This window comes from Diadema antillarum, unplaced genomic scaffold, assembly GCF_040938485.1.
Source record: "Diadema antillarum isolate AM-2024a unplaced genomic scaffold, OU_Dant_1.0 scf00000015, whole genome shotgun sequence".
In the NCBI taxonomy this organism is placed as follows: Eukaryota; Metazoa; Echinodermata; class Echinoidea; order Diadematoida; family Diadematidae; genus Diadema; species Diadema antillarum.
The window spans coordinates 819,210-845,918 of record NW_027270904.1 but is presented as its reverse complement, the minus strand read 5'-3'; the positions used below and the strand labels follow the sequence as shown (position 1 = coordinate 845,918).

General features: G+C 37.5%; 1 protein-coding gene across 1 annotated transcript in view; it reads right to left on the bottom strand.

Moving 5' to 3' along the window:
* Positions 1–324: 324 nt before the first annotated feature.
* The window catches only part of LOC139724189 (galanin receptor 2a-like), a 49,567-nt gene continuing 23,182 nt past the window's right edge, over positions 325–26,709 (bottom strand). Inside the window, exon 3 of the mRNA XM_071635337.1 lies at positions 325–1,100. Within this exon, the coding sequence (XP_071491438.1) occupies positions 325–1,100 (776 nt within the window). The remainder of the gene's footprint in view (positions 1,101–26,709) is intronic.

Here is a 26,709-nt window from a genome sequence, read left to right as displayed (position 1 = left end):
TCTTTGTAAAATTTTGCTCGATTAAAGATTCTAACGCGGTGGGCAATCTCGGTTTTGAGTACTAGTAAACCTGATATGTACTGCAAAGGGATCAATATCATTGCAACTCCTCATAATCAGAGACGCTATCGAATATTTTTTTTTTGTTATCGAATATAATTTTTTTCATGTTATACTTTTATATGATTTACATAATATGTAACATAATTACATAACAATCTGACACTGGATGATTCAGTGCTTATGTCCGGCGCTTGTCAGTAGTTCAGCAGTTTATTACGCCATTCATAACGAGTGTCACTTCCTTCAATTCTTTCTCAAAATTCATTTGCCGGCAGACGATCCAGCCAAACTTGGATTTGTGTTCTCATGACTGCTGATCGTTGTAGTCAATTTCTTGCCGAACACTGCAGCCCGGAGAGCCTTCCGGTATTGCTTGCTCTTAAAGGCGTAGATGAAGGGATTCATACAGCTGTTGCAAAAGGCCACTAACACCGTTAGGTGGTAGTACCACGAGTTGAAATCCAAATTCCAACCGCAGTTGTAAGCGAAGAAGACGAACTGATTTGGAGCCCAGCAGATCGCAAACGTCACCACCACTATGGCCAGCATCTTTACCACCTTCTTGCGCGCGCTCAACAGCTCCATGGACATAGGGCCTGACTTCCCTTCGCGCGTCGCTTGCTTCAATCTCCGCGCACTCGCCGAAAGATTGGCCATGATCAGCCAATAGGAGATGCCCATCACCGCGATGGGAATGACGTAGATGACGCAAAAATTCGCCACGCCCACGAAGGTCTGGTACTCTGTGTTGGGCCAACTGATTGTGCAGACGCCGTTGTCGTTGAAGAAGATGTAGAGCATGTAGCTGTTCATGACGATGCCGGCGACCCAAACGGTGAAGATCATCACCCCAGCTTTCTTCGCCGTGAAGATGGCGTCGTAGTGCAGGGGATGCACGATGCTGAAGTAGCGTTCCAGGGTTACCGCAGTGAGGTTCAGAACAGACGCGACGAAGCTCGTCCACAGTGGGAACTTGGACAACAAGAGTCGACACAACATCTCGCCCCCTACTCCAGCAGGAACAGGAATTTTCAGACCTAAGAAAACGAGAACAACAGAAGGAGAGAAGGAAGTGATACTTATTCAGTCAGACCGCAACGCTGCTGTTAATGAGCTCAAATCAAAAATTTACCGTACGCGCAGGTTTTTGCGCATGTCCTTTTCAGCACCCGAGATTTTGCGAGATAATTCAGAGACAAAGTGCATGGTCTACGAGATTCACTTATTGACGACATGAAGATCTACTATCCATGACTAATTGACTTGGTTTGTGAATATTTGAAATAAATCACACCTTTTAATGCTTACATTATATAAAATGAGCTTATGATACCATTACTCATATCTCTGCATTATATCGATATTTTCCAAAAGACCCTGAGACAAATTAGAACAAGGCTTTGTATTTATTGCCAACCCGACCCTTTCATAGGTTGAATCACCACATGAATGATAGCCAACGTTTTAGATATACTTGTTATGATAGCACAGTAAGAACTGAATTGGTCCCTCGCTTAGAAAATAATAGAAATTGAAAGTCTCGTCGAGTAAAAATCATAGTGTGGCAATTTGATATACATGAATGATCATGCGCTCCCAGGGTATCATTAGATAAATTACTCAGGGATGGGGACAGTGGATTAATAAGAAATAATCATTCTAATACCAAATAGAGAGCCCCAAAGAACTCATGTGCGCAAACTTAGTGCTAGATCCTTTATTATTGATTTGTATGCTATTTATTAATGCACGCTACTCTATCTAGTTGTGCAAACAAAGTTCAAGCCAAAGTTGAGTTTTCGATCAGAGTGGAGTGTTGTTCTTGTTGTTTACGTGGAGATCTTAGCTGCAGTTGCCTGAACCTGAGCGCGTATTGTGCGCGCGAACACACACACACCATAGGGTCCTACACTGTCATCTACACACAGTGTATTAAGAGTACACGTTTACTGTTATTCCGCGAGGTTCGTTCAACTCTCCACTCAGAGGGAATTAACCTATCAGAAACGCGTATTCGCGCAAAAACTGACATCTCGTCAAAAATTAACTGTACAACGCAATGATTTATTCGCCAACCTGACCCGTTCATAGGATCAGTCCACATAAAGTCATTATGTTTTCATAGAATGATATTTCCTCTTTCATTTTATACCTCTTCTATTTTGGTCCACCTTAATTTCGTTGGTCTAGTGTACCCCTTAAGAAAAATGAAAAATATGCAAATTTTGTGTTTTCTAATTTCCTTGTTCAGTATATTTAATATGTCATAACCTTTTAAGTGGTCAAATTTCATCAAAGTACAACTTTTCAGCTTTTTATCGATGTATAAATCATGAAGATTGATAATGTCGTTTAGATTTACAGACACTCTAAAAATGTGGTCTCCCAGCTCATCACGTATTCATGTCCGCGAGGTCCATGCATACGCGTACGATAAATGCGAAGGCTTTTCAGGACGTTGCGGTCTGACTGTATTATAGCGTGTTAACCACGCAGGCACAAAAATCACCATTCACGAGGCCAAGAATGTTGACAAAAAGAAATCAAGTGACTGTCTTTGGGATAACATAACTTGCCGCTCGCGGTCAATACTTGATGCATTGCTTGGGAAAGACGGAAAGAGGAGTAATGGTAAATAAGAGAACTTGAATCTATGTACACAGTATTGTGGACACTATGCCACCATGGTTTACTCGCCCCATGCACACCTGTGCGGGAGAATTCGCACGTAGCTGCAATAATAGGCGAGTGTAATACAGCGACAGATGGATAGATGTTAGAGGAAAGAAGGCTTCTGTTTTTTCTGCCAATGTTATTATGATAAGCATATGTAATCAGTGTTAGGCAAAATCATCTAGAGCTGATCATAATGTTATTCATAATCAATGTTCAGTTAATTAAACACCTCACTCCGGGATCAGCGTTAAGAAACAACGAAATTGTCGAAATGAATTGTCTTTGCAAGACAATGAGATGGCATCTAAGGCATGGACATACCAACATCTGAACGTAAACATCAAACAAATTTATAGCGGCATACAGAATGATGAAATATTTTTTCATGAAATCATACACATTTCCACAGATGTATACAACTTTGATGCTAACCTCTGAAACTCGTTCTGTGAATTTAAGACTCGAAATAGTTTTGACACATTGTCAAGAATCGTCTTGTGTAAAACAAAAACAAACACACACACACACACACACACACACACAAAGCGAAAATGTTCCGGAAATGTTCCGGATCCTATAACATCCTGTTAACAATGACCACTCATCTAATCATAACGCCATAAGTAGTTCAGTCCATTACATCGGAGTAAGTGGATATAAAAAGCTGCGGTCGTCCTACATCTTCCAAACAATTTTTTTTTTCTTTCGAATAGGGTTGAACCAGGGAGGTTGAACGCTGACACTGCCAGCTTCTTTATTGTGCTCTTTCTCTTCGACCAATGTTCCTTTCTCTTTCTAATTCATCACAGACATCTATAGCTTCAATTGACCCTTTCCATGCTCAGAGCCTGATTCAATGACCATATACGAGTACTTTCAATAGATCGAGATAAAGGTCTTTCAGAGCGTATGTAATTCGATTTAACCCAACGCAGTCTTGTGCAACCGGGACTATGGGAAAATCACTTCAATGGAGAGTGTCATTTTGACGTTCTCTCCTCTCTCCCTCTCTCTCCCTCTTCCTCCCTATCTCTTTTTCTCTCTCGGTCTCTCTTTTATTCTGACTGATGGTCACTTGCGCTGAAATGGTCTTGTGTCGCAAATAGTATTAGTTGATGTGTAGCGAAATTTATAGTCCCTGGACATTGGTTGTAGCGGGTTTTTGAATGACATACATCTCTCTCGGGGTTATCAAAAGGAGATGAGAAATAATGAGCTCTCTGACCAACGCTTTTCTATTTCCTATATTTTGGTTTTGACAGATGAGCAATCGACATAATAACTTTCAGCATCATAGAGCCGGCAAAGCCGATTTGAAAATTGCCAATATGATGCAATGGATGATTATATATATATATATATATATATATATATATATATATGTATATAATTATGTATAATATATGATTATATATATGTATATATATATATATATATATATATATATATATGTATATATATTGCCTCTATCATTATCGTCATTATTTTCATTATTGTTTTGAAAACTATCTTTTTTTTTTATACAATATCTATATCATGTCCTGTATCCATCATCATTATTTTGTCCGATTTCTTTGATCCTCAGTCTTGATAAAGGGCAGGGCCCGAAAGCTGGAGAATGAAAATCAAACTGTGAGGATTCAAGCTACGTCTATCGTCTTATCCTTCCTCTCACCTACACACTACTAAGATGCGACGGCCCAGTGGTTTACCAACTGAAAACACACCTTTCACACTATATATATGTATATATATGTATGTATGTATATATATATATTGTGACGAACTCGCCTTCTCGTCGTGAATTAAGTGAGTGTATTTGACTGTTTGTACAAATGTCTCCGCGAGCCGTGTCAGGATGGCCGAGTAGGCGGGGTTCGTTTTGTTGCAGTTTACAACGATCCCTTTAAATTATTAAAACTACTAGTCTGTATGCTACCATGTATTATGTTGTGTCAGAAGCAGCTTACCAACACAAGCGGCACACATACCAAGTTCAGCATCACTTAAAGTATGTTACTCCCAAGCGTCACTTGTAGAGGATGTTAAATTGGTACACTTATTTTGTTACCAACTTTTACTACCACCTCTTGCTACCAAGTTCTGCTACCAAGTTTTGTTACCAAATTTTGCTACCAACTCAGTCACGCTAACGTGGAACACCTTTCACAACCATATGGTGGCACAGGTATCGTTGATGGCACGGGGTAAAGTGCTGTATCGCACCGTTACCAACTTCCTCAGGCGACGACTGGAACTTGGATTGGGTACAGGGCATATGCGACAAGTCACATTACCACTTCTCCCGATATCCAACGGCGACGACTGGAACTCGGATTGGGCACGGACTATGCGACAAGTCACTTTACCAATATGCCCGAAATCCAACGGCGACGACTGGAACTCGGATTGGGTACGGACTATGCGACAAGTCACATTACCATTATACCCGATATCCGATGACTTGCTACTTGGTCTTCTCAGGAACGGCGCACCAACTCAGGAACATGTACCACCACTCTCCAACCTGCTGTAATGTGGTAGAACCCTCAAGAAGACACAGTGCAGTCAGCAATTCAGGAACACATGTACAGTTTATTACACATAGAAGTGAACATTAACGACACATTGGAAATGTATCATACACGGGCTGCTTGTTGCGGACTGTGTCACACAACGACCACTTTATATGCCTCTCCTCTTATCGCGGAATGAGGAGGCAATCCCGCACGGACGCAAACAACTCAGGAAATACCCGCAGCAGTTGTTCAAGTTATTTACAATGTTGGCGTGGTTACAAAAATCGTACAATGATTATACGTTTTAACAGTATCTCTTGTACATGGTTACTATAATTCGGCATGTATCATCGGTCTAAACCGGAGTTGGTATTAAATAACCCAAACTTGCCCATGACAAACAAGTAACCACATATTTAATAATAAATGTTAAAACTCATAATAATGCACTACCACATTAAAATGTTTGTCCATCATTCCGATAATGCGCCCATTTCTATACTATCGGCACAATCGATTATGACAAATTATAATCGAACGGTTAAATCGAATTTCGTTACATGATATATATATATATATATATATATATATATATATATATATATATATGTTTTCTTGAACCAAACGACTGCAGTGGTGTAGTTTGCCAGATGATGCCGGCTTCTAGCTCCATCGGGACAGCGGAGGAATGGAAGAGACTGCAATCAGCATGTACGACCAAGAGCAGGGAAGGAATGGAAAAGGACAGAGAGGAACAAATACCAGACCGAGTAGCAGGTGCACCTTTTGTTCGAGGTTGTCGAGAATGATGATTCTGACGCAAATTAGGAGTTGTTCAAAGGGAAAGAAGATGGGAATTTTTCTTTAAAAAAAACACTCAGGCATTCTGTCATATTCCTCTAGAGAAAAAGCTGCGAAGCCGGTCTTTTGTGATCTGGTTAAGACTCGAGTGGAAGTTGATTAATAGGCTTGTCGCTGACGGATTCGAATTCATAGAAACGAGACATCGTAATGAGTTGTCGTTGTTGGTTTTTTTTTTTCAATCTATAGACCAACTCGGTATGGCCACTGTTTTTATGGCAATTTCTAACTGGGGGCTACAAGTTTGCCTAACAAAAAGTTATCAATGCACTGGCATAGCAACGCACCTGGCTCATTGCCTAATCCAGTTCCTCTTTGGGAAGCCCCCCCCCCCCCCCCCCCCGTTATGGCCGCCATATATTACAGTGCTCTGAAGTTGGATTCACCTATTATATCCAATGCATTTCAAAATGTGGAATCCAGATTGCATAAAGTAGTTGTTGCTCTGTTAGGCAAGACACGAAGCGAGCTCTCTGGTTTTCTGAACAAGCTTTACTAAAAAGATGGGCATATTATGATGGATATCAGAGCAGTCTTTGGGGTTACCTGGTTGGGCGTAGGTGTAACAGCAAAATAAGTTACGAATAAATGCAATGAAAAAGATCAACTAAAGCCACCAAATTATCGCAAATACAAAGCGTTCAGAGGATTTAAGTCATTTCTTCTTTAAGTCTTGATATTTGAGTTTGGACAAAATATGCAGGTCAGGGTCATGGCTCATCTCATCTGTATAAACTGTTTCAACGACAAGGAAATTGTCTTCGCACCGAGCGCATAGTCTGCGTCCGAAGCCGAGTATGAGAGAGCTACAACAACCGATAAAAGAATGCATTCTGTCGTGTTATTGCAAACTCATAATCGAAATCAAATTTCCTGCGGCTACTCTCAGACGTAAGAGGAGATTTCTGAAGGTAGCAGAAGAACACCGACTGAAAACGGAAAATAACTGATGAGAAGTGGCGTCAAAATAATCAAACAATGTGGGTTTGACGAAAAGCAAAAATGATCCACAATAATTGCTTTTGACAGGTTCCAATTTCTCTTTCGTGGCATGTCACAGCTTTTTTGACTTGATGTAACATTTCCTGCCATAATGTCAATGTGGTTGCACTTTCAGAAAGAAGGTAACAATAAACCGAGGGTATAGCAATGATGAAATCGAGAGTAGTAAAGATCCGAAGTCACAATTAAACGGTGGTCTTATGATCCCATGCATGAACAATAGCACCGCTGCAAAGAAAAGGAAAAGACGAACCTTCTCCCTTGGCGGTTGGATGATGCCTCTACGGTATTGATTAAGGGATGAGTCTGTTTATCTGTTTGTTTGTTTGTTTGTTTGTTTGTTAATGACTGTTGATTGTCTTATCGTGTGTCTTCGCGACCTAGGATGACATGTGGAATATTTACGTGGCTTTAGTTGGTTTAAGTCTGAAAATATCCTTATAGAAGGTATATTAACAAAGCAGGGGAGCCAGTGTTAGAGTCTTTCTTTTCCTATAAAAATGTGGAAGAGGAAAATAATGAAATACATTGGTATTCCGCAGATAGCCTGCATATATCCCTTTTTGTTTAAAGAATCAGTGGTCTACATATAAGGGTTTAGTATGGATGAAGTAAGAAGAGATACAGAATGATGTCAAGGTATGGATGAAAAATAACAAATGAATAAATAACAATTTTGGATGTGATATGCAGCACTTCTTCCTCCGTGTTACAACCCAATGAAGTTTCTGTCATTTAGTTTGGGTGCAAAGATTATAGATTATCCACAAGAGAGTGGGAAAAACCAATGAATATCAAAAGGAATTCGTTTTATTTTTACAAAGTGAAAGGGCGCTATATCGCTAATGTCCTTGTTTGTGGTGGACATGTATCTTAACCAGAAAGTAATAAAGAGAGAATGTTGAAAATGAAAATTGAAAAAAAAAAAATCAATGAAAGAAAGATGTTATTCAGAGGGGTGATGGTTCAGGTGCAACTTTCTTCACTTTGTCTCCCTCTATTACAAGAAACTTGCACCTGAACCTTCACCCCTCTGAATAATATCTTTCTTTCATTTAATATGCCTTGTCCGCCTGGGACTACTTAACATAACAATGCGGAATTTCGGAGCTTGGGTATTTGTTCCATGTTCATTGTGTCACTGCCGGCAACCAGGGACAGCCTGGTGGTAGTGTCGCTGCCAGGAAAGCAGTAGATGACAGGTTTGAGTCCCACTGGTTCCTTTTTTCCGATATGTTTGTTAATTTACAAATCAGCAGTTGCGATCTTAACATATTTAGATTATAGAGGGAGACAAAGTGAAGAAACTTGCACCTGAAAAAAAAATCAAGTTACGTATTAGAGAGATTGAAGAGTTGAGGCCAATTGAGTCTGTACATGGATACACATACAAACACAGACTAAAAAAAAATGGATTGACTTGACAAAGAGATTAAGAATTCAAAAGTCCCTATTGTTCCTGTGTTCTGGTGTATACTTCAGAAAGCCAATGTGTCGTGGCCTGTGCGTCTGGCTTTATCGAAGGAAACTCGATGGCAATCAAACACAAAAACAAATTCGGATGTAGACATCGTTCGGAAAGGAAACACGTGATTGTTTGTATGTTTGTATGCAATCTCTTGTCAGACAAAGAAACATAAAAGCTCTCCCAATTGAAGACAGTTTGTTATCACATGATGCTCGTGAGCGGAATTTCTCGGTCGTAGGACCTACGTCACTGTACGTGACAACGACAGAACGTCGTTAATACAGCCTACGTTGTTTCGAGAATTTTGGTCGACTTTTTATCTACATTCTATAAATTCTGTATACTTTCCGTCAATACTTTCTGTCAAACACTGTCAAATGCATATTTTTATGGAACAAAAATATAGTGAGCTAAATATTTCGTTCATATTTTTAAGAAGCATTCTGCTGTCTACTACAAGCATGATAAAGCAGAAACTGACTAAATATACAGACAAGTGCTTATGGCATGTCTGTAGTGATATCATAGATATTGTCTTATTCTTCATCTTTTTATATACAGAACCATTTTTTGGGACCACTTCAAAAAAAGCGTTGTTTTAGACCAAGGTAATGTTTCTACCTGTCAGATTCTCATGTTAAGTGACTCCAAGAGAGCTGGGTAAGTCGATCCTGTCAAGGTCAGAATAATTCAAGATAAATATTGTTTGCCCACCTTTTCCACCGTCACACAAATATTTGTCCGTGATGGGTCAACGAAGCGAGGTGTGAATAATCGATATGCGTACAGATCGATCGCTGACAGTGTGCCAGTTTTATTGATGAGCTTGGAACTCTTTACTCTTTTCTTCCTTCTCTTCATCTCTGTCTCTCTTGGTTCAATTTGTATTTAGCACAAAAGTGAGAGACGTACAAGTTCATTTCTTACCCTTTACGCCCTCCCACCCCTCCCCCTTCCCACCCCGTCTCAACTCTCCATCCCTTTCACCAGTAGGTCCTTATTTTTTGTCATGGGACGTTCACTGTTGAGATCATAAATACCAAACAATGGCGTTCGAGCTGTTACGAGGGATTTATACATTAAACTATGAACGTTGAAGGGCACAGCAAATCAACGGGTTTCTGATATAGGCCTGTCCCCTCTTTCAAGTCCCCCCCCCCCCCCCTCTCTATCTCTCTCTCTCTAACGCGCATACATTGGCTATACATAAACTCAATCTGTTAATTTGCAAAGCGATATGACTGATAATTATGGACATTTAATGCAGTAAAATGATATCGAATTAAAAGTCTTGGAGTTTCAGGTAGAGAGACCGCTAAAAAGACCATCAGTATACTGATGCTTGAAGTCATTCAGTTTTGTTCTCCGATATGAATGGATTGTGTCTATTGTAGCCCTGAAACATAAGAGAAATAGAATGACAAATTTAAAGAGTGTATGGTATCCAACCGGTGTGATATTTAATTACTTTTGAGGGAACTGTTGGATGAAATTCGATAATTTGATTGTTGTATATCACGGTATCCAACCATTATATACAACTGCAGTATTTTTAAAGGAACTGTTCGATGAAACACGTTACCTCAGACGACGTTTTTTAAATCCACCGTGGAAATGTTTCTCTAGTAGTACTCGGACTAGCAAAATTTACAAGACACATCATATTCTATGACAGGCATTCTGCGTATTCCTAGAATTAAAAGAAATTGTTACAATCTTCACAAAGGGATTTGTCTCCCATCACATGTTACTAGGTCCTATAGGCTGCCTTCTCAGATCAAACCCTGAGTGTTCTTACTTTGTGATATTCAATAAGAATTCAACCACGCAATGTAACATCATATGATTAACCACAGTGATTGCTTTATCGTATTGGGTAAATGGTACAAAACTGAAAAAAAAAAATCCATTTCATCTGTGTTTATATCATGGTATAGCTAACTAAAAGACCCAATTCCCTCAGTCATTGCTGCCGCTTCATAGCCACGCGTCCCCCTCGCCCTAAACTGTATCTGGAAATTAATTCCATTAGAAGGGAACCACAGTTTGAGCAGAATTGGAGCGGAAGTATATGAAAATCTGTGAGGGCTCTCATCCCCGGCCTAAGATACGATTTAGGTCTACAGTGATGGCGACTTGACCTAGATGCTTAATTGTTGCGTGCATGAAATGGCAAGCCTTGGGGATGTTTCAGTAAAGACGAGCAGCAACCGGCCTTAGCAGATATTAAACAAAATAATCCTTCATCTTGAAGCTGGGATTGTGTGACCTCATATCCTATTTATTCACAGCTTGCGAGCAACGTGAGTCCTTGTGTCTGTCCTTTTCAACGCCGTTCTGCCATCCTTGGACAGTTGGAAGAATAGGAGAGCAAGATATTTCACAGATTCTGATTCAATCATGTCAGGCGACACTAACTTTCCAAAGTCTGGGATGGACGGAAGACCTATATAGTTCATGGCAGAATGTGTAATATTTCGAGAGCTTGAACATAAATAGCTGTATAATAGCCCCTCTCAAAGTTTGACATTGATGCGATTAGAAACTTTCGATTTCGTCGTGGGAGAAAGTCTAAAATTATCTTTTTGATTTTGTCTTCGATGATCAATGTGTCATAATCTCATTATCTATACGGCTCTTTCGGCTCCGTCGAGACATCTGCCAAGGAATATCGATTACCGAAAGGAATAAAAGGAATAAGTCAGCACTGTTCTCTCCTTTTAAATGCGATATCAGTCTAATTGTGTCATAGTTCCTTTTCAGAAGAGGAAATTAATCTTTGTGTGAGGTGCTCGAGAAAATAGAAAATAGTGACAACACTTTGCAAAGTTTGGTTTTGTTTTCTGCGTTGGTGTTGTGTCTTATTGTCTTTTTCTGGTTCCAAATTTTTGTCAAGAAATCTACAACCAAGCAAAGGTGGCTATTTGAATTTCTTTTTTTTTTTCTTTTTTTCTTTTTGGCAAAGACATTGCCGCCGTACTAAGCCCCCCCCCCCTTCCTTCCTCCAGCACATAAAACAGGAGATTAGCAATAAAATTGTTTCAACGATGGTTTTGGTGCACTTGTGAACGATCATAAGACCAATAATCGTCATCGATCAATTACAATGTATCGTACTCTCTGCTTAACGCCTGTCAAGATGACGCATTGACATGACGTTACAGGTGTGGTTGTGCGACATCGATGAGAATTACAGTAGGAAGCAGCAGGTAGATTGAGTTTGGGTGCTGTACCAACATCATTTGTCATTTCAAAATAATCTTGTGGAAATCAATGTGACAGATGAAACGATAGATTCAAAGAGTTTCAAGTCTTGTATCTGCTTTTCAACACGGCCTTTGTGTGTGACTAGTTTTCAGTGATGGTCGATATTCACTGAAGTTGGCTTTACGCTCTGACTATCAATTTCATGTTGTAAAATTGCATGGGTCTGATCATCATCAAGAAACGTAACTTTCCTTGGAACGCTGATAAGTCACGTGATCGAAGTCATGATGGACTGTTGACCTGTGGGAGATGGAATAATCATTCGTAAAATGACTTGCAAGTATTTCAAATCAGTCAGAGCCTAAAAGAAGTGTCCTCATGATAAATAAGATTTCTCTACATTGATATTCATAAAACTCATAAAAATCAATGTGTCTATTGTGATCATCATTGTCATTGCCATCATTATTACAAGTAGCAGAAGCGGAAGTAATATAGAGGAGGTATAGTAGTATATTATTTTATCATGTAGTAGTATTATTATCATAAACATTATCAGTGAATGTCATCGTTATTTTCACTGATATGATATGTGTCAATGAATACTGATTATAATCATCGATTTCTCACCATAATGCAATATTAACACAGTTCACCTATCGCGCCTATTATGGTAATATCATTTATCATCATGATCAGGAAATTGGTTCCAGTCAACCAAGGCATCTATGGTAAACTATATACCGAAAACGTTTTGATAATATTAGATTTCAACCGCAATAAAAGCGCAAAGCAATTCAACACTTCTGATATGAACTCAAGACAGCTTTGGATATGCTGGATAAGTGTCTGCGCGGGATTTTTAGAACTTTTTTCTTTGCATGTCTCTCCTTCACCATTTCACTATTTGCAATTTTCTGCCAAACAGTAAGATAAAAAAAAAAACACATCTTTGGTCAAAATGTTATATAAAATGGTATATTGAAGATCTGGAATTGAATTTTATCAGACCTTTATCGAACTCAGATGTCACAAGAAATTGATTATATCTGCCTGTGAAAGATTTTGGCCCTGCTTAAAAGGACCTCGCTTCCATCGAGGAGACAATGTTTTTATAAACTCTCTTCACTGTCAAAAAAAAGAAAGATGATAATGATATCTGCCGCGATTGTAAAAAGAAAGTGAATGACACAAATGAAAAATGAAGAAAATATGCCTTCGCGACTGAATTGAACCGTCTCGACAAACACCAGTTTGAAAAGAGTTCGTTGGGGGGGGGGGGGGGGGGGGGAAGCATATATACGTTGACAAAAGCATCAAATTGTAATTCTGAAAAACATTCTATACTTTTTCGACCGCAGCTGTTCTCGACATTCAGGACGATTTCATCACCGAGCAGTGAAGTGAAAGAAAATCGCCAAATCTAAGATTCCCATCTGCCCCTTCTCTGTGATTTGAAGTCATTAGGCAGCAGATCCTTGAATACCCTCCTCCCCTAAAAAAACCCCGACTTCAATGAACAAACATATGTTTGGGAAAAATGTTCTGATGTTATATATCTTGCAGATGATTAGATATAACGTCCGCACGAGAAGATGGTGGTGGTGGTGGTGATTGTAAGACGGTAGAGGCTGATCCTGACTTCTGGTTTTTCTAATGCTTGTGCTTGGATGGATATAGAGTTAGATGTGTTTACCCAAATGCTATGATAACAGATGTAGGGCCTATCCATACCATGCACTCAGCTAAGGACTTCAACAGAAGGAAGGAGCAATGTGCATGTGATGGAATTGGCGTTTTCTTTATTTATTTAATAGTCCGCGGGCGTTTGTGCGTCTTGGTGTGTTTGGATGTATGTGTGCATACAAATGTAGGTATGTATATTAATGTCTGCAATTAGCACACTGTATATATACGTTTTCATATTTCGCAATGACCACAATCACGAGGCATGAAATGAATAGGCCTACAGACCGTTGGAAACTTCCTGTATTATAATTATAGTATCAACAGTTCATTAAGGTTTCATGATCTCAGGTAATGATGATAGGTGCAGATTTCAAGTGTGATAAGTATTCTTTTTTCTCATTCTGTATCTGCAGCTTTATCTCATATTTCTTCTTCCGTGAGAATTAATTAGGTCGTCCACGAATCAGCAAACTGCCATTTTGTCGAATCACACGCGATTCCTGTTGGGATTTATGTTGTTGTTTTTTTTTTTCAACGTCGCACTTAGTAATTTGTTGTTTCGCTATCTTGAAATAGGACATTAATCTTTATCATCTTTTTTTTTCGCTTTTTCGCATTGAGATTTCACTGACATTGTGCTTTAAATCTTGTTCTTTATTGTTGAAAAAGGTTCAATTTCATTTATTCATTCTGATATTCATATCGTTTTCAAAAGACCATATCACTTTTATATACAGTGTGAAACGAAGTTGCTTAAAATGCGTATTCTATAAGTTTCAGACACCGCGTCAGAGTAGGCGTACAATCTACAACTCTCTCTCTCCATCTCTTTCAGGTCTTTCTCGCTCTCCATCAATGTCTCTCCTTCCCTCTCTATTACATTGTATGTCAATATACATCCCTCTCCCTTTCTTTCTCCTCCCCCATGTCTCTCAATCTCATTCTGCTCTCTCCTTCCTATCCTTCTTCTTGAAATACCTCGTTCTTTCATCAGCAAAGAAAATATATTGAGGTATACGGAATCTCATATACATGTACCAAGAAGCGGAACAAGGTGTTGTTTCAGGCCTGCAGATCAATGCATTAATCAGTTCTACGAATTTCACCCAAGATTAAGGTAGGGAAATATGCATCTCCCTCATAGAGATGAACACCTTCATTTTGATTTGTTTAATTCCGCGTGCGTGCATTTCTGTAACATAGCATTATAAGAGGGAGAGTTTTGACTCATATTTTACTGCGTTCATTTGATAAAACTCTTGCCATTTGCTATTTCACGGTTGTTTGCGTTTGTTACTTGCTAACTATACCCCTATAATTTCAATATTTTCATACATCACTCAAACTGGAAAAAGAAGTGCAAGAAGGTCGTACAATCAGTCACATTAGTTTGCATCATAAGATACTGTAGAACATGATCCGACATCTTAGGAGGCATTTGAATTATGGATCATGATATGCTACTAAAAGTAAGGACGTGTATTATAAATGAGACGAAAATAAAATGTCGCTGATGAAACTGGTACGTTCTACAATACAAGAATATAAATCATTTATACATAATTCTCGATTTTTTGTTCGTTTACCTGCTTAAGCCGTAGTCAAGATTATTAATAAAACCATTAATCATGAGGCTGTGTAATAGACACTAAGCAGACTTGAAAAGAAACTAATAGAGCAAACGACATTACATGATTTAACCAGTCTTCATTTCTTTTATGACCTAAGCCTATACATGGTGAATATCAACTTTAGGAATATTTATTTAGGAAAATAAAAAAGACCTGACATCCTCTCAAATATCCATTTATGATAGTATATGCATCACATGTGAAATGATAGTGATATGTGAGAGTAGGAAGTTACTCGTCATTCATTAAGATGTAAATAGGCACAAGTCGACATCGCCAATAACATGTCAGGGGCGGATCCAAGAATTTCGTAAAGGGGAGGCGCCTTTACAAAATTAAAGGGACGCATGTGCCCCCTATGTTTTCTTTTCATTTCTTTTGTTTTAACAACAAATAAAGAGGGGGCGCGCCCCCTCTGGATCCGCCACTGCATGTCGTCACCTGTCTTCCATTACTTTCTACATGGATGCGCTAATCCTTTCTCAATAAACTTTAACCAAATCATTCACGGTGTCATTCCACGAGTCCGACAAACACCTACGAGTCCTATATAGCCCATGAGCTCGACACTAGGAAAGTGAATTATGTATATATATATATATATATTCTTTTTTTTTTTAACAAGAAGGAGCTTGAATACGCCATCTGTAGTTCCAACAAGAAGGTTTCTATTCACAAAATTTTCAACCGGCCTCGGGCCTTATCAGTGTAGTGTATACAAGTACAATGAAAAGTCTTGATATATATATATATATATATATATATATATATATATATATATATATATATATATATATAGTTATGGCTATAATGCCATTGACATAATTTGATATTGGATATTGGGATGATAGTGAGGGTTCCTATGTCACGATATTAATGTAGGCCTAATGATTATCTTCCTTGATGAATATTACGAATAAATTCGATTCCAATTGGTTGATGTCATATGCCAAGTGTCAGCCAATGGGAAGGCAATTTCTTCGAAAAAAAAAAAATCCCTCCTGGCGCATACCATCAGCAAATGGATGTCAAATCTAAAAGAATTTTACCGAATAAAAAAAAAAAAGAAAAGATGCTTCTCTGTCGGAAAAGGGAGACAATAACCCAAAAATGCCGCCAGCGTTAAAATCTCACTATTTCAGCGCTGCCCCAGTTCTCGTGTAGGGTATTATGCCAATTATGAATAAAAAAATCTCTGACAGAAAACTACTGCATTATACATGCGTCGTCCATTAGCAGGATGGAGTATAGAAACGTGTATTCCATCAAGCAGTAGCAAGGCCTGTATAGAAGTTATACTGTTCTGAAGTGGCTGTTAGTACCTTTTACCGGTATTGAAATGATTGGTCAAGGATCAAACGTCTATACAACATTATAGCATAAAGCGGAACTGCGTATTCACTGGTCTGCATGGTCGATGCTGCGTAGAGTCTCGACGACCTTGACCATTATTACGGCTAACTTCTTTTAAGACCATTCGCCACCTTTAAGAGTATAATTAAAGCATACACGTGCCTTAACATATGACCACTTGTGCCGAGTATTGAAATCTCACTCACTTTTAATCAACTCTCACTAATGCAAGGTCGCAAAAACGGGCGTATGTCGAAAGCTGCCAACGAGAAAAAGGAAATATAGAATTTACTGTGTGGATGTGTTTTTGATGGGAACGAGTGAGTAAGATGCAGCAGAAATTGAACATCTTCAAAAGTGCAAGCAAACAAAAATATGAAATGGTGTAACTAGTCTTCTTCTTCTTCTTCTTCTTCTGATTAAGTCTGCCTCCTTCAATAGACTGAAGATTCTTGCAGACTGGTGCTATTTACATTATAATACAATTTATTTACAGATATTTACAAGCACATAGAAAATTTGACGAAAATACTAGCCACTGTGATCAACCGTTAGACGGTTTCGAAATGATCCCACAGATGGCGCTGAAACAATTTCTGACGACAGGGAATTCCAGTTCCTTACAGTTCTTGGGAAGAACGAATGGCGATGCGATTCAGTTCTCGAATATGGTACCTGGTAGGAGTGTGGTTGCGAGTCTTTGAGTGTTTGCGAGTGTGGTTGAGTCTTTGCTTGGTAGATTTGAAGATTTCTTGCTGTGTTTATATATTATTGTGTGCGTATGGCGGATATATGGGGAAGACAGTATACAAGAAAAACCGCATAAAAAGACTAATAATTATTACTGAAGATGAGAAAGAAAATCATATACAGAAGGAAAAGAGGATAAAAAAAAAGGAATTGAAACGAAAGCAAAACTTCATTGAGAGACGCCAGGCCGTGTTGAGAGTACAATTAAAAGATGGTCAAGAAAGAATTAACGAAGAAAGATAAATATATCTTAGGAAAACCAGAAGAAAGGATAACATTAAAATTTTTATGCGAAAGATATTTCAGCGTCCTCGAAATATTGTTATTAGTTTTGCAACGTGACCGGGATTTCATGAACGTCGTCCATAACATGGTTCAGAAATTACGTTGTGGTGATTTGATTTACATTCCCACACATTCAAACACACGCACACACACGCATACACACACACGCGCGCGCGCACACACACACACATACACACACACACTCATACGCACACATACGCACTCACTTTCGTCCTTTCGTTCGAGGGCAATAACATGACATATCAAGGACAGTGAAGTGATTAGATGAATATCAGACATGATATTAGTAATAGGGCCTAAATAATAGGGGCTCTTGCAGATCTACAATGTATGTATATATATATATATATATATAAGTATATTCATCCCACTGCTTAATCTCTCAATATAATCTCAGTATTAATAATCAGTTTATTTGCTACCATCTAATTCCTCATTTCATATCATTGCTTTTTAACATCCCTGATGGTGAAATGAAATTTGTGGGTCAGAACCTCTTTTATAGAACACATCTGTATTGTCTGCAAATAATGAAGATTTTGAGTTGAACAGGGTAAGTCGTTAATGTATATCAGAAATAGCAGAGCAAAGATGACTCTTAAAGTTAAAAGAATTGCATTTGCGAAATCATCGACAACGAAAGAAATATCACAAACAATTCTTTTCTAAATGTGAGTGCAAACCAAATCGACTCCTTTCGCCTCATCTAACTTATAACTATGAATTGTTAGGTGAAAATCCCGCAACTTTCTTTGTTTATGTGCGATTTTAGAGAAACTTCTATTATTCTCTTTGTTAGAATTTGCTCTATGTATCATAAAATATTTATAAAAGTCAACTGGAATATGAAATTGAATTTTATAAACAGGTTTCTGTTGACTCTATCAAGTCATAATCAGTATTATTCACTTCAGTTGAGTTCATTTCTGCATTCTGTTTTCAATACAATATATAGAAGAAATGACATTATGTCATGTTATATGACTTGTTCCAACGCATTAAAATGCAGGAGGGATTGCAATCATACAAACCATCTTAAAGGATACATCATACATGTCGCCAATCACCAGCTGAACAGCAGTGCGGAGGGTATACAATGCTATGAGGTGTGCGTTGTGCAAAAATGTGATATAACAGATGCTGATTAAATTGTAAAAGAGTGTTCAGTACACTGCACTATAATGCAATGTACGTTCATGTTATGTGGGAAACATATAATATCATCACCTTAAACTAATTATCTGGAATGAATAAAGACCTGTGGAATGAATTTAATTATAAATGGGGGGAATATTGGATATGAGGATATCTCTTAATGGTCTTTTAAAAATGTTCAATGATATATGGTCCGTTTTAATAGATTTAGAGACAGATAATTCCTGACATGTATTGACCATCTCATGATTCACTAGAGCTTCAGATATGACCTTTGTTGGTGTCAGAACGCTGGTATTCCTCGAATCACCGTGTGATTGAAATTGTCTACTCATGCCCATTCTTTCACTCTGTGCGCAGTTGTCAATCTCTCAACATCTTACTTATAGGTCACTAGCATTAATCGCCCGTCTCATTCCTATATACCTTATATTTACCGTGAAGCGATTTGCAACTCTGCGCTCGCCCCATTTTTTTACTCGGGCGGGCATCATATTCTTCCTCGTGTTTTCCCTCTTTCACTCAAGAATTTTCTAATCAAATAAGACAATTCAAATGGAATTCTTTTCACCAAAACAGAGACGAGTTTTACGCATTAATGCTAGAGTGCTCTATTCTGCCTGGTTTATTTGACTGTTTTAATTGGACTTCAGGGCCCAGTTTTCTAAGAGAATCTCGCTGCACATCTCAAATTCCTCTTCTTGATCAAAACATCTCTTTGTAGTTTATCGGAATCTTTTTTTTTTTCATCTCATTGTGGTAGAATACCTTGATTGATGGACATTTCTGCACTAATCGGTGGTGTTTTTTCTTCCATAAATGCGGCGGCTTTGTTTTGAGTCTTATTGGACAAGCTCTACAGATTCGACATCGGCTTTGCCTTATCAATTATACTCTCGATCAAAATGTGAGCGACTCAAAAAGCGAAGTATACTAGTATGCATTGGTGTATATATTATGTCGGAAAAGTTGTGGCCCTAGCATTTTAACTTGGCGAGGTTGTTCATCGCAAGCTGTAGATCACAGGCTATATAATGAATGTAAAAGTAAGTGACCATTAATTATAAAATATTTCATGTCAAAAGAAAAAATATATATATGCGGCGTGAGAAGGGTATTCATCAATACTCAAATGAAAGATGATAGTTGTTACTTTCAGATCGGCACACATCACAAATTATAATCCCCAATTTCAAGTTAATCAACGGTACGTATTTTCGATAAGACAGTAACTATGAATATATAGATGAAATCTCTTAAAACAATTATCCTTCTTTTTCCGGGCTTGAACATGATTTAAATGTGTCTAAAGCTCTCTTAGGGTAACATGAAATACAGAAGTGTGGACAAGTGCACTGTGTTTATATAATAAATAAATCAATCAATAAAAAGCAAATACAAAACATACAGTGTACATGTTATGGGGGTCTATTACAATAAGCAATTCAACCGACTAAAATTTCCTAAATACGAAACGTCGATCATTTCTCCTATTGTGCTTTAAATGTTCCCTTCCAATGCACAAAATTCTGTTTTGGTTAAACGTTCTCTGTTGAAATAGCAATTTTAGATGCATTAGTAAATTTAGAAGAAAACTCGGGGGACTCGACAAAATATACTGGTTCCTACTACACGCTCTCAAAAACCATATGGGGACAAATAAAAGAAGGTGATTTGTTTTAGCGAGGCACACGATTAAAAGGGGGAGGCATACTTTCATGTTTATTGCCATTTTCTTATGTCATTATGTTTATAGCTTTTATCCTCTCATGCGTGGAATAAACTACGGCACTAAACGCCCGAGATAACAACTGCGACGCATTGTACAGTATTGGTTGATGCTTGAAGATCTTTTTGAAGGACAGCTTGCAACTGCCATGTCAACCACCATAGAGATTTTACCTCTACGCATGTCACCCTCTCCCCCCCCCCCCTCTCTCTCTCTATCTCCTTCTCTCATTTCTATCAATCTATTCCTCTTTCTCTCTCTCCTCTCTCCCTCTGTCTGTCTGTCTGTCTGTCTGTCTGTCTGTCTCTTTCTTGATACAAAGTCTTCACTTCATAACTTGGCCTACTTCAACGTGAGTTTTTGTGCGTGTGTGTGTTGCTGAAAATATAGGAGGGACACGGGCAGGGAGTCTTTTCTCATACAATATATGCATAGGTTTGTATGTCTGTCTGTCTGTATGTATGTATGTATGTATGTATGTTATATGCAATATTGTGTGTATGCATGTATAATGTATACATCATCTGTATCTACCGCTGAAATGCATAATGCACTGGGCTGGAAATTCCTCGAAAAGAGAAGACATCATCATTCTGTTATATTTATGTACAAGGTTATGCACGAACAAACTCCCTCGTATTTACGTAATGAATTCGATCTTGCTCCCCAACATTATTCTTCCCGACTAGGCGAAAAACTGCTTCTACCGAAACCACGAACAGAATCTCTAAAGAAGTCATTTAAATACCGAGGTGCGAAGGCGTACAACGCCTTACCTTTTAATACAAAATCTTCTACTACAATTGATGTTTTCAAATCCAAAATAGCACTAAATCCATAAGAGTTGAATTTGAATTTATTTATGTGTTTTTTTTTTATTCTTTCAGCCCATGAGGTAAAATTTTAAAGCTATTCAACTACTGTGCAAATCTTGACCATAACCACTTTATAATATTTCCCACTCGCTAACAATTGTTATTCAACCCTCCTATTTGATTTTCTAATTGCGTTTTTATTGTTTTCAGATTTATGTCATACTTGTTATTCAAGCTTCATTCAATTGTTTTCTTGAAGTGATCCTTTGATATCGATGCGTTCTTACTGTTCCTATATATATTTCATACTTGTTATTAAATCTCACTCTATTGTCTTTCTTGAAGTTATATATAATGTGATGTAATTTGTTTTGGTGTAGCATTTTTCTAAACTTGTCTCTTTTTATTCTAATGCTGCGATTGCATGCCCAGTATTAATTTTCAATTGTTTTATTTATTCTTTGGATTTGCTCATGAATTTTTGTCATTTGTTTATGATTTTGACCCCATGTAAACGAGTATTTATGCAATCCGTATCAGTTAATAATATTTTAGTTTTCTCACAACTCAAGACATCTGAAATTCTAAATCAGCTTTCCAACCCATTCCATATTTCAAAATATATCTTAAAAACCGTTTACAAATTGTACCTGTTTTTTATCCATTGAATTATTATTCTTTGATTTCGATACCATTATTTTATACCTCACCTTTAGTTTTCCTTGAAATATCAGTTGCCACGAATTTTAGTTTTCTTATGTTGTCATAGATCAATCCAAGCATTTTGCACAAGTCTCCATTTTCTTTTTCATTCGTTTACTACGTATTTCTATCTGAATTTATCAAAGTAACTATTTTATAACAATCTGGGGTTTTTTTTCTTTCACTGCATAGGTATGATTGAGGATCTTTATTTCCAAACACTCCAGTTTATATTTAAACATATTTTGATTTGTTCATTGTTACATCTAACTGCCTTTAAGATTTTTCCATTATCCGTTGTTTTTTTCTCTCTCTCATTTTACTGTATGTGTTTCCACCTGCATGTTTGTATAAACGTTGGTTTCATTTTGTACGTGTCCATTGAACTGTATATTGTATTCATATGTGGACCCCATGGAAGAACAGCGTTGCCATGTTGGCAACGCTGAATATGGGCAAGCCATTCGTTTTTATTTTTTTTATACGGAAAGAAATACCATACCATACCATACCATACATGTATGTATGTATGTGCGTTCTTATGATCAGCGAGGTGGAGGTAATGGCAATATGACGTTATCCATGTATTATATTAATTGTATAGTAAGCTGGCGCGACCGGGTACCAGCAATGAGAGCATTTTAAACGTGTTTTTTTTTTCTCTCTCTCTCTCTTTAAAATACACTGCGATATCTGGAAATAAAGTTTGGGTTTTTTTTTTGAACGACTCGGTATATTATTTATAATATCATTTATAATATAATTTATAATTGTTGATGACGTACCATGCTTTTAAATCGTATGTGACTTTCGACAAGCCTTAATGTTTGGATTACATAAGGACTTAAAGCTAGTTTTCATGTGCACATACACACACAAGGAAAAAAAACACACAGACACACGCACACACGTACACACACACCCACACACACACACACACACCCGCACAGTCACAAAAGTGTATATGCATGCCCACACAGGAAGCATGGGACAATGATCACTTAACCAGCTAACGAAGTTTTTTTTTTTCTGTTTTTTGATCACTTTACCAGCTAACGAAGTTAGTTGCATAATATTGTTAACAAGCTGCTAATGTTGTAAATGTCTCTTATACAAAATGGGTAGCAGAGTAAAATTCTCATCCTGTCCATGCAGGGGTGTTTCATAAAGTTGTTCTTAAAGTTACGAACCACTAAAGAACGACTGGAACACGTTCTGATGTGCTATACTTATCAGAATTTCAATAATTCAGCACAAGAACTGATCACCAGTCGTTCTTAATGTTGTTCTTAGTCTAAGATCAGCTTTATGGAACACCCAGGACCATGATAACTTGGCTGTACGGATGACGCCATCTTTGATAAGTATTGAGGGGGGGGGGGGGGGAGTTCTCTTTGTCTTGCAGACGTCTTTCGATATCACTAGGGCATGCGTATATAATTCTATATCTATGAAATCCAAATCTTCACATGTACATTACTTTTAATGTTACACTACACACAACGTACAGCGAGTAACGGTAATATTATGTCCCGGGTTGTGTGGACCCCAAAACGCACACTTTCGCTTGCTCAGTGTAGCTTCCTGCAAGACCTATATAATTAGTCCGCGTATTCTAGTCTCATGGTATTCTATGCATATGAAGTGGTATTTTATGTCACCAATAAAAGTAACGTGTGAAAGTGAGGTCATATAGAGTTTATTAGTCACGCAAGTCTGCTGACTCGTGACTGTGTTCAAGGGTGTGCTGGACATCTTTTCTTATATTTTGTCGCATTCTAAACTAGGACGCATTGGTTGATATACAGCTGAGGCGTGTCCCAAAGTTCGGTCATTAAGATTTCCTTTAACGTAGCCATTGAGCTCATCTGTGCCAAGGTCCGATCCGTATGTGAATAATCATATACCCCTACTGGAAAGAACACAGTATTCCACAGTGTGAAGCACATTGTGAAACACAGTGTGGACACAGGCGGAACAGAGTGTGAAATCTCTTCACACTGTGAAATTTCAGCGTTTTGATATTGTGAACACATTGTGAATCATCAATTCACATTGAGAGCCATCAATTCACAGTGTGAAACGTACATTACTATGTGAACCCTCTGTGAAAAAAAACAACCAAACCACACCACAGTGTGAACTCATCTTCATTTTCACAGAGTCGAATGTGTGAACACATTGTGGGCACATTGTGAGACACTGTATTCTTTCCAGTAGGGTAAAAATGTGTGTGTGTGTGTGTGTGTGTGTGTGCCTACGCATGTGTATTTGCCACAGGTTTATATTAACGACTATATACCTTGAATCAAGCTTCTCAAAGACCACATACTGATTCTGAGTACAAGAGCGCATGAAGAGGACTGGTGTGGTATAAGAGAAACATAAAATAATGATACTACTTGCGTGTTTTGATAGCGAGGAGCAGTCACTGTTCAGCGCGGTTGTGGATTTTGATGATCCCTAATGACAGTCATTCTATGAACAAGGTATCCTAACAATATCCTAACTGGTGCTATATATATGTGATGATATGAATACTTTTATTATATTTTTTGTTCGTCGCTTTACTCATTCGACTCAGCAAAAAAAAAAAAAAAAAGTTTAATGTTAATCACCATGCATGGTGTTATCAGAGTGCGAAAAATGATAGAAGGCAAGATACTAACGCTGTTGTGGCATATAGCTACAGACACGCGGAAGACATCTATTTATACAAATTGGATATTATAAGCTCATATTATGAATAGCATGCATGTATCTATACATATACATATGATATAAATCCTTTCATGATAAAAATAAATGGAATTATAAATATATACATAATGTTTTATATATATATATATATATATATATATATAGATATATATATATATATATATTGTGTGTATACCCTACTGGAAAGAACACAGTGTCCCAAAGTGTGTTCATAGTGTGCTCACAGTGTGTTCACATAATCAACTACAAGTATGTGAAAACGCTCGAATTTAACAGTGTGGAGATGATTTCACACTGTGGTGTGGTGTTCACACAGTGTTCACATAGTAATGCTTTGTTTCACACTGTGAATTGATGACTAACGTTGTGTTCACACTGTTAAAACGCTCGAATTTAACAGTGTGAAGGGATTTCACACTGTGTTCAAAATGTGTTCAAAATGTGTTTCTCACACTGTGGGATTCTGTTTTCTTTCCAGCAGAGTATGAATAGCATGTGTGTATCTATACTTACATACATTATGATCTATATATATACAGTATATGTATAATATATATATATACATATATATATATATATATATATATATATATAATATGTATATATCTCAAAGGTATGTGATTGCATGTGTCATGCTTGTGCGTTTCATGGACTGTGGTACAGCTCCATCTTTACATACTCATTAATAAGTAGAACACTCTGCCAGAAACAAGAACCAAAAGGGGGAAAAAGAAGAGCCGAATGAAATCCATGCATAAATATACCATACAAACCTTTATCTCAAACATCTTAAAGGGACATTCCATTTTTTTTTTAATAAATTCACATCATGTAGTACATAAATCGACAACTCCATGTATACATTGTGGAATTCATTTTGGTTCTTGGGCAGAGAAACAATACTTTGAAAAACTTAAACAAATTACACTCAACAAGGGTGATGACATAGGAGGTTCACATATTTCAGAAATGTAGCAGTGTAATTCCATCACAATACCGCTTGCTTGCGAGTTCACCTGTGTATAATCTATGCATGCCTTCTTCTTTTGTTTTGCTTCCTCGAGTGCCAACTCACTCATTCTTATGGTGACTCTGTCGTGTCATCATCCTTGCTCATTGCAAGTTGTTCTAAATTTTGAAAATATTCTCATTCTTTATCCCAATTATCACAAATCCTGAAACTCTGTCCTCAGTATAACTGATTAAAAGTTGTTCAAATGTAAAAATCTGAAAATCATCCGGAGATCTCCTTTAAACAAGCACTAATTCTGTCTGGATCTCATCTTCTACTCTCTTTACAATGAGATAGAATCATCAAACGACAAGAAAATGAGGTAAGGCAAATATAGCGTGTTTGTTGAATGTTCGATTTTCTGCCACTGAACTCCATTTCTGGATCGATGGAGCCCTGCCCATCTTCATTTTCCTACAATACTGCTGTTTCTAGGTAAGCCTCTTGGAACATTTGATTTGCAAACACAATGAAGACTGTTTTGTCAACACAAAAATCCTGGATTTCACATCTATGACTCAGCCGATCAAATCTAGTTCAGCTCTCCCAAATGTCTTGAGTGAAGAAAAACATAACTTTGGATTCCTGAGACATTATATTATATGCACATTATGCATACAAGGAACGTCACTTTAACTGGGTACTCATGGTTGAACAAGGACCCAATGAAGTGAAGTCTTTTATGGTATTGGCTCTCAGTATTCTCTTTTCAAGACAGATTTAGCATTTAGATGAAAAGTACAGAAAATTGCTGGATTTATTATTTTAGTGAGAAAATATCATGAATATAGAGGATGGTATTTTTTTTTCAATTTGGCATCAAACTGGGATCATCTATTTTTCTCATCCATTAAAGTTTTAAATGCGATTAGAGACTACAACCTTATGAATTTACATGCGCCCCGAAACATTTATAAACACATAAGCATGATATACATATATACATGTACATAATCGGTAATACAGAGTAGTTTTCAATGTGAGGGGAAAAAAAAGGAAAATGTGAAATTATGTGTGTTTCTGCCTTTAGACAGTAACTCATTTTCTCTA